We start from the raw sequence: 13073 nt of genomic DNA, 5'->3' as shown, positions 1-13073 counted from the left end.
TTTTTTTTTTTTTTTTTATTCTCACGTCAAGGTGTAATCCTGGTTGTAGTATTTAATATTCAAGTCCTCTTCACTTTCAGCAAGTAAGATGGTATCATCTGCACATCGCAGGTTCTCAATGAACCTTCCTCCAATCCTAATGTCACGTTCTACTTCATGTAGTTCAGATTTTCAGATTATTTGCTCAACATAAAGATTGAATGAATATGGTGAAAGTATTCAACACTGATGCACATTTTTTCCTGATTTTAAGCCACAGTGTCCCCTTGTCCTCTGGAAGTGAGAATGGCCAGACTTTGTCTCACCTACTTTGGTCATGTTGTCAGATAGGACCATTCCCTGAAGAAGGATGTCATGCTTGGTAAAGTAGAGGATCAGTGAAAAAGGGGAAGGCCCTCAGCAAGATGGATAGACACGGTGGCTGAAACGAGGGGCTCAAGTATAACAAGGATTGTGAGGATGGTGCATGACTGGGAAGTGTTTCATTCTGTTGTACATAGGGTCACTATGAGCCAGAGTCAACTTGACGACACCTAACAACAACAGCAACAATAGTATCCCCTTGTTCTGTTTTAATGTCTACCTCTTGGCATGAGCACAATTAAGTGTTCTGGAATTCCCATTCTTCACAATGTTATCCATAATGCTTTTATGATCCACACAGTAGAATGCCTTTGCATAGTCAATAAACCATAGGTAAACAATTTTCTGGTATTCTCTGTTTCAGCCAAGATCCTTCTGATTTCAGCAAAGATATCCTCTGTTCCTCTTCAGAATCTGGCTTGAATTTATGGTAGTTCCCTGTACTGCTGCAACTGTTTTTGAATGCTCTTGATCAAAATATTACTTGTGTGTGATATTAATAATACTGTTTTATAATTTCTGCATTCTGTTGGAATGGGCACAAATTAGGCTCTCTTCCTGTTGGCTGGTCACATAGCTGTCGTCTAAATTTCTTGGCATAGATGAGAGTGCACCTCTAGCACTACATCTGTTTGTTGAAACATTTCAATTGGTAGTCCATCAATTCCTGTAGACTTGTTTTAAGCTGATGCCTTCAAGCTTGGACTTCAATACCATCAAATCTTGATCGTATGCTACCTCCTGAAATGGTTGACTCTAGACCAATTCTTTCTGGTACAACTGTGTATTCCTTCAATTTTTTTTTTTTTTTTTATGCTTCCTCTGTCACTCAATATTTTGCTGTAGAATCCTTCAATATTGTAACTCGAGGCTTGAATTTTTTCTTAAGTTCTTTTAACTTGAAAAATGCTGAATGTGTTCTTCCCTTTTGATTTGCTATCTCCAGCTCTTTGTACCTTTCAATAATATTTTACTCTGTCTTCTTTAGACGCCATTTGAAATCATCTATTTGGCTCTTTTACTTCATTATTATTATTATTATTTTCATTGGCTTTAGTTATTCTACATTCAAGAGCAAGTTTCAGAGTCATATCTGGTATCCATTTTGGTAGTTGGTTTATTTTCTGTCTTTTTGATGACTTTTTGCTTTCTTCATGTATGATATCCTTGAAGTCATTCCACAACTCATCTGGTGTTTGGTCATTAGTGTTCAGTGTGTCAAATCCATTCTTTAGAAAGTCTCTAAACTCAGGTGGGATATATTTAAGTTTGTATTTTGGCTCTTGTGGACTTGTTTTAATTTTTTTCAGCATCAACGTGAACTGGCATATGAACAACTGATAGTCTGTTCCATCATTGGCCCCTGGCCTTGTTCTGACTGATACTGAGCTTCTCCACTGTCTTTCTACAGATGTAGTCCATTTGATTCCCATGTATTCCATCTGGTGAGGTCCATATGTATAGTCACCATTTATGTTGTTGAAAAAGGTATTTGCAAAATTCTATCATATGATCTCTGGTGTCATTTCTATTATCAAGGCCATAGTTTTCAACTACTGATTCTTCTTTGTTTCCAACTTTTGCACTTCAATCACCAGTAATCATCAATGCCCCTTGAGTGCATGCTTGATCAGTTTCAGATTGTAGAAGTTGATAAAAAAAATCTTCATTTTCTTCTCCTTTGACATTAATTGTTGGTGCATAAGTATGAATAATAATTAATACAATGGTCTTCCTTGTAGGCCTATAGATACTTTCCTATCACTGACAGTGTTGCATTTCAGGGTGGATTTTGAGATGTTCTTTTAAAATGTGATATCACTTCTCTTCAGTTTTTCATTCCAGCATAGTAGATCATATGATTGTCCAATTCAAAGGGGCCAATATCCATCCATTGCAGCTCATTAATGATATTGATTGGTATGCATTCCATTTCATTTTTTACAACTTCCAATTTTCCTAGATTCATACTTTGAACATTCTGCATTTCAGTTATTAATGGATGTTTGTAGTTGTTTCTTCTCATGTTGTGTTATGCATTGTCAACCAATGAAGGTCCAGAAAGCTTTACTCTCTCCATATCATTTGCACATCATTAAGGTTTTGTCTACTTTGAGGAGATAGTTCTGTCTCAGTCTTATTTTGAGTATCTTCCAACTTCAGGAGCTCCTCTTTGGCACTATATTAGACAATGTTCTGCTGCTATTCATAAGGTATTCACTGGCCATTTTTTTTCAGAAGTAGACCACCATGTCTTTTTCCTAGTCTGTCTTAGTCTGGAAGCTTTGCTGAAATCTGTCCACCATGGGTAACCTGCTGGTATTTGAATACCAGTGGCATAGCGTTCAGTGTCATAGTAACATTCAAACCACCACAGTATAATAAATTGACAGACAAGTGGTGGTAGAGTGGTACTAATGTATACCACTGAATCAAGAAGATTCTTTCTTAACATTAAGGGGAATAAAGGTAATCAGGAATGAATTATATGGTATGATTTCATTATATAGAAATCCCCAAATTAAAAAAAAAATAACTAGTAACTCTAACTAGAGGTCTTACTACAGTTTAAAAGTTGCATGGCACTTCAGTAAATTAATAATATAATTTAAGAGCTTTAATTTTAGATTAGCATTTCAGAGAACTTTTTATAAACATAAAAGTAAGTGAAACATAAATTTTTATAGACTCAGAGATACAGAGTCAAGTAATATTTGTAAACTGAGATATTTATATAGTTGAGTCACAGGCACACCACAATTTTGAACATATGACTCACAGTTCAGATCTTATATACAGTTAGTTTAAAAATGTTAGGGCATTATGCCAAGGGTAAGCTTCGGGTTTACATAACTGAGGATTTATAGTGACCTCAGGCTTGCTCAATTATTCTTGGATTTTATTTCAGAATTTAAACCGCTATTTTTGATCAGGTCAATCAGTTCTGGGGTAGTTCTGCACTCCAGTTTCCCATTATACTTAGAATAAACCCAAACTTCTATTACCATGATTTACACATTTCTTTATGATCTAGCCCCTGCCTACCTTTCCAGCTTCACCTCTCACTATTTTTCCTCTTTCTCAAGCAGTTCAGTCACACCATCCTTCTTTCAGGTCTTGGAACACACAAAGGTCTTTCTGTTCCAAGGAACTTGAATTTCTTTCCCCTTTTCAGAATAGGTCTTTCCTACTTAAAGTAGGTCTCTCTACCTTTGTATTGTCCCCTTCAGCACATTGTTTGTATCCTAATGTCCACCCTCACCCCACTCCTCCACTCCAGATTTACTAGTTTGTTTGTTCTGTCATTAGAATGTACACTCCATAAGGGTAGAGATCCCCTCTGGAAAATTCACTGTTGCATCTCCAAAATGATAGCACATCAGGCATCTAGTAGGCATTCGATAAATATCTATTAAATAGATGACTCAAGGAGGTAAAGGAATATTGGCATAGTCTAGGGTTGAGGCTAAATTTACGGAAAGGGGGCTAACAGAAGAAAAGATGGCAATAAATCAATAGTGTGAGGATAATTGGGTGAAGACAATGGAAATGAATCTTGGGCATCAAGATAAGCAAGAAGCAACAAATATGATTAATATTTATAAGTCAAAATTCCAGTTTTGAGAGCCTTCCCTCCCAGGTTGTTGGAAAACTTAGGACCTCATTTATTATTGAGCTTCCCTTTTTTGCTTCAATGGTGATAGGTTTCTAGGGTTTTATGGAGGGGCGATGTGGGGTCCCCCGGTCACTGAATCATTTGGAACTCTGCTAACACAGTTCCTTCAGGTCTGAGCTCCCTCCTGCTTCCAGGCTTTTTTGAAACATGAGTCTTTCTTGTGAGGGGTACCCAGGGGCCCATTTGTTTAGACACATGAAGCAGTCCTTATTCTCTGGAGTTTTGCTGTCTCTCTTGTGTACTTTGGTTCTACCAGAAACATAAGGACTTGGGTCCCCAAGTACTGGACCCACAGACTTCTCTCAGTGCTTCACAGTCTACATTCCCTTGGCTTCTTAAACACACTATTAACACTTCCCTTCTTTTTAGAACATGCAGTACAGATATTTCAAGTGGATTCAGGCTTTATTCAAATCAAGAAGTGTGTATGGCTTTCTTTCTTTCTTTTTCTTTCTGAAAGTTTGGCTATCTTTTTGAAAACATGAATAGAAAAAAATAGGAAAAATCAACACAATTTAATATTTAAGAATCTTATGAGCTCTGGTAGCATAGTGCCTGAGGCACTTGACTGCTAACCAGAAGACTGGCGGTTCAAACCCACCAGCCACTCCTCAGAAGGAAGATGGGGCAATCTACTTCCATAGTGATAGTGCCTCTGAAACCCAAGGAGAGGTCACTATTAGTCCGGTCCGACTCAACGGCATGTAACAACAACAACAACAACATTCTACCGAGAGAAATTAAATAAATTTGGTTTAGAACAGAAAAACAGGAAACACTAATCTGATCATATATTCTTCTGCTTAACATACTATGATGGCTTCCTGTTGCTTTTAGAATAGAGATTAAACTCTTTAGCATGGCCCATAGGGATCTGCATGGCCTGAAACCTCTCTAGTCTCTTCATGAATCACACTCCTTTTAATTCTCTCTGGTAGGGCCACACTCATGTTTTAGTTCTTGAAAAGGATAAGCCTTTTGTTTTGTGATACAGGGTATCTGTACATGGCACAAGTACCTTTTCATGTGGGTAACTCCCATTTAGGCCTTAAATTGCAACTGTACTGGCACTTGTACAGGGAAATCCTATTATACACACTCATAGCTCTATATTTTTTCTTTATAGTCTTTGTCATGATGGTCACCTTCTCTCATAGGAAGAGAAATGTAATAGATTACTATAAGGAAATGCTATTTTCACCTGTCAGGTTTGTAAATGTCCACCAGTCTGACAATGCTCTGGAACAAATAGGTACCCTCATAAACTGCTGGTGGGGTATTAAAACGAGTACAACAACCTCTATTGAGAGTAAGTTGCAACATTTATAAAAAATAATACACACACCATTTAGTCCAGACATTTCTCTTTTCAGAACTCATTGTACAGACAAAATTTGTAAGTATAAAATGACACATTCATAATTTTATTCATGGCAGCTTTTTTTTTGGTAATGGAAAGACTGGAAAAAAATTAAACGCTTATTAACAGGGGGTTGGTCAAATGTATGTGATATACCTGTTCAATAGAATGCTATGAAGCTATAAAACAAAAAAGGGAAGAAGCTTCCTAAATACTAAGATGGAAATTTATATTTTTATCAAGTGTGAAGAGCAAGATGCAAAACATTGTGTAGGGTATGCTACTTTTTGTGTAAAAAGGGGAAAATATATATGCAATTTGCCTTTATATGATACGAAAATTCTAGAAAGATTCACAAGAAACTAATAACTATGATTACCTATATTTTTGGGAGGAGATGGACAGTGGGAGGGTGGGGGTACAGGGTAGTATGAAATGAAAATGTTTAATGTTTTCTCCTATTGATTATATTATACATAGTTATGAATGAGGCATAGGTTTAAAAATAAGTATTGAAATGTAAAACTCATTAAGCAAGAGTCATTTTCTATTCTTTATCTCTTCATGGACTAAAGGACATACTGGAGCCTACTTAACTTTAAACTAAGTGGTTAATTATTGCTTCAACACCTGTCTATGTCTCTTTGATACGCACTGAAATAAATTCTCTGTATTCTTTCCTTATATTCTGTCTCCAAATCAAATTAGAATGAGTATTAAGCATTGTTTCTGAAAAATCCCAGAGCTAACCTTTACTTTCAAAAGATATAAACTGACAAAAAGTTACTTTTTAGGAATAGATTGAAGAATCCTTTGTTTTACAAACTTAAAACTTAAGAGATAAAGGTTTTTCCAATGGAAAATGAAGCAAACTCAATCAATCTAGAAACCACAAAAGAAAGACAAATCTTCCAAGTGTTTCTGTTCCTGTTGCCATTAGTTTCCCTGGAGCAATTCTGATTCACAATAGCCCCAGATGCTTAGTCTATACCTATAATGTACATTACAATACAAGCAGTGGATTCTTGTCAATATTATTACTGCTGTTGTTGTTGTTATGTGCCCTCGAGTCAGCCCGACTCATAATGACCCCTCCTTGGGTTTCTGAGGCAGTATCACTACAGAAGTAAGATTGCCCAACCTTCCTTCTGAAGAGTGGCTGGTGGGTTTGAACCGCCAGCCTTCTGGTTAGCAGTCAAGTGCCTTAGGCACTATGCTACCAGAGCTAAGAACTTAAAAAATAGAAATTCAGAGGGTTACCCTCTCTAGGGGAGCTCTGGTAGCATAGTGCCTAAGGCACTTGACTGCTAACCAGAAGGCTGGCAGTTCAAACCCACCAGCCACTCCTCGGAAGGAAGGTTGGGCAATCCTACTTCCGTAGTGATACTGCCTCGGAAATCCAAGGAGGGGTCGCTATGAGTCGGGGCCGACTTGATGGCAAATAACAACAACAACAACAACCCTCTCTAGAGATCTCTGAAGTTACTCTTTCTCCCCAGATATGCCTTCTTGAAGTCTAAGAAGGGGATATGTGAGGTTTAAGTGGGGTTCTCTGTTGCAGCTGTGATGCTTGTGAAAAAGGTTGTGGTCCCATCTTGAATTAATTATTCTCTACTAAGGAAACTGATATTAACCCCCTAATACAGGCCCCTTGCTGAAATTAACCAATTCATTAATATTACTAGAATCATTATGTCCAATTAATAGAGTATAATGGGAAGTACTGGGGGTGTAGTACCTAAGGCATCTGACTACTAACCGGAAGGTTGGTGGTTCAAACCCACCAGCCACTCTGTGGAAGGAAGACTGGGCAATCTACTTCCATAAAGATTTATAGCCTCGGAAACCCAAAGGGGGTCATTATGAGTTGGAATCAACTTGATGGCAGTGAGTTTTCAGTTTTTTTCAATGGGAAGTGAGTATAAAGTGCATAGATCAAAAATTCTTTGTTTTTAATTTTACAGTTAACTCTATGCATAAGGTACTAAGCACTATTTAGTAGCTCTGGTGGCCAAAACCAAAAAAACCAAACTCACTGCCCATCGAGTCAAATCCAACTCATAGGGACCCCTCCTTGGCTTTCTGTGGTGGTATCTCTATGGAAGTAAATTGTCCAGTCTTCCTTCCAAGGAGTGGCTGGCGGGTTTGAACCTCTAGCCTTCTGGTTAGCAGTCAAACGTCTTAGGCACCAGAGCTAAGGGCTCTGGTGGCACAGTGGTTAAAGCACCGGCTATTAACAAAAAGTAGGATGGTTTGAACCCACCAGCCACTCTGCAGGGGAAAGATATGGCAATCTGCTTCAGCAAAAGATTTACAGGCTTGGAAATCCTATGGGGCAGTTCTACTCTGTCCTATAGAATCACAATGAGTTACTATTCTTGGACAGCAATAGATAAGTATTCTTTACTCCACTAATGCACTATTCATTTCTTTTAGTTCTAAGCATTTTAAATAGCAAATGCTGAACTCTAATCCGTTGGTTTCTTGGTTTCAAATCTGTTTGGTTATATGTGGATCACACAGATTTAGTAGCTCATGAGTAGTTTTACAAATGGAATATTGAGCCCTAGAAGTTTTGACAATGCTCATTACTTTTGCCTCCAAAACTCGTGGGGGTAGGATTCAGAACACAGGAACATCATACATTATTTCCTACCACTCTCAGTTTAGAGAAATACATGATAGAGTGTTTTGCAGCCATCTATCTCTCAACAGATGTAATTATAGAAGGGCTCGTTTCCTCTGCTTTAATAAAATTGGAACTTTTATTATTTGGTACCTAAAGAATAACTAGATACTTTCAAACTATTTTGTGCTCTTGACTCAGTTCCCTAACAGCAGAAGCACAGAGGGAAATCGCAAACCACTTAAACTGTAATCCAGTAGACTGAATTGAATTTCTCACCAGCCACTCCTCGGAAGGAAGGTTGGGCAGTATACTTCCCTAGTGATACCGCCTCGGAAACCCAAGGAGGGGTCGCTGTGAGTCGGTTTCGACTCAGCGGCGGTAAGTTTTTTTTTTTTTTTTTTTTTTAAGAGTTGGTCAACATGCACCACCTGGTGGTAAAATAGTGCATTTCAAGCACAGAAGACTGTGTGTGTGTGTGTGTGTGTGTGCGCGCGCGCGCGCGCGCGCGCGTTAAGGATATATAACTTGGAAAAGAGAGTTTTAATATGATTTAGATTAATTATGCAATTATTTGGCACCAAATATTCATTAAAACACATGTATAGGATTATACATAAACTAAACCGGGAAATAAAGGGGAGAGTAACATCTTATTTATTTAGCTCTCTCTTACAATTCCATCCCTCAGTTAACATTTATTTGTTGTGCTGATATTCTTATTGAGGTAAGAATAAATATTGGCATCTAAAGTAAAACCAGTTTCTTTATTTTTCATTTTTAAGAATAATAATTTTTAAAACTATTTTTTATCTCACAAGTCACAGAATTTAGGAACTAAAAGGCAACATAGAATCACTTAGACTAATACACTAATTTCTACAAATGTGGCAGCTGAGACTCTGGAACTTTAAATGACTTGCCCAAGGTCATATTGGTAATCAGGCCCAACTTGAAAAAGAACCTAGGTCTTCCCATTTAAAGTGTAGAAATATAAGACATAAAAAAAAATACGCTATGGTGAATTATCTCTATAGGAAGATATATAGTGCTTTAAGATACTAAGATGTGAGTTAATACACATTAGTATTTTTATCCTAACATAAAGGAGTTAACTGTAGAAAAGTTTCTAATTATTAAAAAATGCCTTCATATATGTGTCAAAATGAATATTTTCTGAGGTATATACAATGTCTTTGGGGTAAAGAGGGTTTTAAAAAATTCCTTTTCCATCTTCCAACTACTTCAGGGTCAGAGATCTGTTTCTATAAAGTAGGTATCCACTTGTAGATTTAAGCATAAACTATGTTCACAGCTCCCTCTGATGACCACTGAATTCTACATAAGCTTCCTTTTATTCTTGCTGTTGTAGTCAACTAACAGCTCACTGGTTAAGTTTTAATTGCTTCCAATGAGGTCAGCAAAGGTATTTATTGAAAAGCTCTGAATAAAAGGCTCCACACACATACACACAAGCACACACGCACTCATACACAAGAGAGAAATCCTCTTGCCTGTTGATTTATGGAAACAATTATGATTCTGCTGGAGACTTTCTCAGCTGAGAAATAGTTTGTAGCTACAGTAGAGAGGCTCAAGTTGCACAAGGCAGGCAACAGACATGGAATTCTTGTGTATCCAGCTGTTATCAACAGAACAAGTAAGTTACTGTTATTTGTCTTTAAAAAACAACGCTGAATCTCTAATACTTCATATATTTTTTTCTGCTTTTAGTGCTGAGGGGAAAAGTAAAGTTACTAGATTTTTGAGACATGTATCTATAGCAATTATGGTGTAGAATTTACATGAAGATAAGGTTGAAGTTCTCCAGAGCAATCCTGACATTTAATTTGAGAAATGTGAGCAGTTGGGGAGAAAATAATTGGTTAACTACTAATGTAAAAGCATGTAATAAAGAAATCTGAGGAAAGTAGTTACATGTTGTTAATAGTAACTTTTAAAACTAATATAAACCAATAGCTCTAATTGCATGATGTTTCATACAAAATAGCAGCAGGAATGAATGGTACAATCATATTCTGATTTGTCTCTCTCTACTAAGCAGAACTTTTATAAATCTCTGTATGCATAGTGTTAAAGATGTGAAAGCTGTTTTAAATGTACCTTCAAAGTATAAACTGCACTATAGGTTATAGTAAGACTTACCTATTGAAGTTTATAATACAATTTTTCATCCTCTCTCCTTCCCTCCTATTCTTAATCTCTCTTGCAAACAGAAGTCAAGTAGCAAACAGCATCACAGCAACTGAGCATATTACAACTTCTTTTTATGAGGATATACCAAAAGAGAGTTTTTAAGGAGGAATCCTATTTTGATATCAGGAACTAAAAGGATAAGGCTAACAATTTGGAAAGAGCAACTACTCTTTCTTAAATCAATCTACATTTCACAGATAGGAAGAGGTCAATGACCTAGGAGGAACAATCAACTCAAGATTTATTTCTCATTATGTTATTCATGAACACCCGGAGCACTACACTATAATGCACAAATGGATACTGACATGGATCCTGCCAACTTTGCTCTACAGATCATGCTTTCACATTATCTGTCTAGTGGGCACTATATCTTTAGCTTGCAATGACATGACTCCAGAGCAAATGGCTACAAATGTGAACTGTTCCAGCCCCGAGCGACATACAAGAAGTTATGATTACATGGAAGGAGGGGATATAAGAGTGAGAAGACTCTTCTGTCGAACACAGTGGTATCTGAGGATTGATAAACGAGGCAAAGTAAAAGGGACCCAAGAGATGAAGAACAATTACAGTAAGTAATGTCTTTTATTTAAACCACTGTTGATAAACCTTAACAATCTGTGAAAGGATCAATTTTTGGGTGAGATGCTTTCTCATTTTTCTTTTTTGAAAAGCAAGATTGAAAATCTAATTCTAATTTCTTCAAATTGCAAAAGTTGAACTATTTCCCTAAAAATATTTCCTGGAACAGGGCAAATCTACTAATGTTATAGTCAGAGCTGATAAACCAAGCCAATTTGAAAATTTAAACTCTATGCCCTAAGCTCAAAATGCTCATAAATTAAACAAAATGTAAATGATATCATTCACACTGAAATGTGATCTATTATTTTCTAGCAGAACTCATTCGGAGCTCTAATATGGTCCTCAGTAAATGCTCACTAAAAAATACTTGTAACTTATTTGAGGTGTAGAGAATTTATAGTTTTACTGATCTGATTTCCTTTCAAAGAATATTTCCATGATAGAAAACAATCTGTGCTCAAAAATGCATTTGGGGACTTGTGCATTTGTGTATAGTTATTGAACAGAATGGAATCAGTGGTATCCTCATCAGTTCATGTTACAACAAACTTGTATTGCATTTTAAAATTATCTACCTAGGCCAAAAATAGACTTCTCCCCACACTTTCTTTATCTAAATCTTCTATGCCATCAAAGTTCTGTGTTGTCTTAAGAGAAATAGAAGTGTGAGGAAATAAAAAGGAGTTGGGAAACATGTTTTTTCCATGACTTTCAGTGGAAAAGTTTTATATTTTACCAATCTTTTTATGTTGAAGTATCAGGATGATTTACCATTTAGCCATTAATAACATTAATAAGGGCATTAAATTTAATGGAATAAAACATACTACTAACCCCAATCTATGCTAAGAATTTAAAATTCCTAAGGGAAATTACTGATTTTATGCATTGGTAGCACTTCAACAATGTTACTGTTATATCTTTTTATGGTATTATGTATGTTAAATTTAATTGAAAAAGAATGTATGAAGATAATGGTGTAAACATGTGCTTAGTACAGTGCCAGGCTCACAGCAAACATTTAAAACTTTCATTGCCTATTTAATGAATGGCTTTTAGGCATTTAAACTAATCAACCAATAAATAGAAATTTTCATATTTCTGATATGAAAATGTGAGGTTTTTTTAAAAAATCATACTTGATAAAGAATGTTAAGGCCATTTTAATGTATTGTAATCAATTATAGTTTTATCATTATTCCTGCTAATTAATAAAAATATGCAAGCCCTAGAAGATTGTTCTGATCATAGTGAAGTTTAGCTAAAAAAATAATTACTTGCAGGGAAGTTTGTGGATTTCCACTCCTATGAATGCAAAAAATTTGGCTTAAAATCAATTTATTTGAAAGTTATTGAGATTTATCATAGATAATGGAACTCAGTAGAGAGGACATAACTCTGGTGGAAGTTATGACATATGGGTCCAATTCCTGTCTTTGAATGACTTTGAGACAATTTCTTCTTTGTCCAGTTCTCATTTTTTTTCATTTGTAAAATGTGAGATATGTACAGATGATCTCCAAGATATCTTTCAGTTCTTATAGTCTATTCTATTTCAACCAACAGAATATATAACATAAATGTGAAGAAACCTAAGTACCAAACCTTGAATGAGGTGAAAATGAATATGAGCTCAATGATAAAATGCACTGTCAGAACTAATTACAAATAGTTGCAATAAGATTGTAACCAAACCTAAACATTGTAGAATTCTTCCACATGCTGACTAACTCCTTTGGAATGCCTTTATCAAATAATGAGAAAGTGAAAAATCAAATGTAAATTCCAATGAAACTGAATAATATGAATAATTATTTTGGATAAGAAATATATATACAATTAGACTAGATTCACATATGTAAATTTTATTTTGCTTGGGTTATAATTTCATAGAACCATGAAACTCAGATATCTGTACACATACACAAAATATTAAAGTCATTTTATAATTTGAAACCAAATTTAGTGCTAACCAAAACCAAAACTCATTGCCATCAAGTTGAATTCTGACTCATAGCAACCCTATAGGACAAAGTAGAACTGCCTCAGAGGGGTCCCCAGGTTATAAATCTTTATGAAAGCAGACTGCCACACATTTCTCCTGCAGAGAGGCTAGTGAGTTTGAATCACCAACCTTTCAGTTAGCAGGCAAGTGCTGAAACACTGTGCCACATGTTGTTGTTATGTGCTCTCACTGCCTTCGAGTCGGATCTGACACATAGTGACCCCTCCTTGGGTTTCTG

At 36.0% G+C, this 13073-nt stretch overlaps 2 protein-coding genes across 2 annotated transcripts in view; one reads left to right on the top strand and one right to left on the bottom strand.

Moving 5' to 3' along the window:
* FAM227B (family with sequence similarity 227 member B) overlaps positions 1–13073 on the bottom strand; it is a 318111-nt gene that overhangs the window by 98111 nt on the left and 206927 nt on the right. The gene's annotated exons all lie outside the window — the stretch shown is intronic.
* FGF7 (fibroblast growth factor 7) overlaps positions 10531–13073 on the top strand; it is a 63310-nt gene continuing 60767 nt past the window's right edge. Inside the window, exon 1 of the mRNA XM_007935194.2 lies at positions 10531–10816. Coding sequence (XP_007933385.1) covers positions 10531–10816 — 286 coding nt within the window. The remainder of the gene's footprint in view (positions 10817–13073) is intronic.

Source organism: Orycteropus afer, unplaced genomic scaffold, assembly GCF_000298275.1.
Source record: "Orycteropus afer afer isolate SDZICR_OR568_19922 unplaced genomic scaffold, OryAfe1.0 scaffold00026, whole genome shotgun sequence".
Lineage (NCBI taxonomy): Eukaryota > Metazoa > Chordata > Mammalia > Tubulidentata > Orycteropodidae > Orycteropus > Orycteropus afer.
The sequence above is the reverse complement of the archived record's forward strand: the minus strand, read 5'-3'. Positions and strand labels throughout refer to the sequence as shown.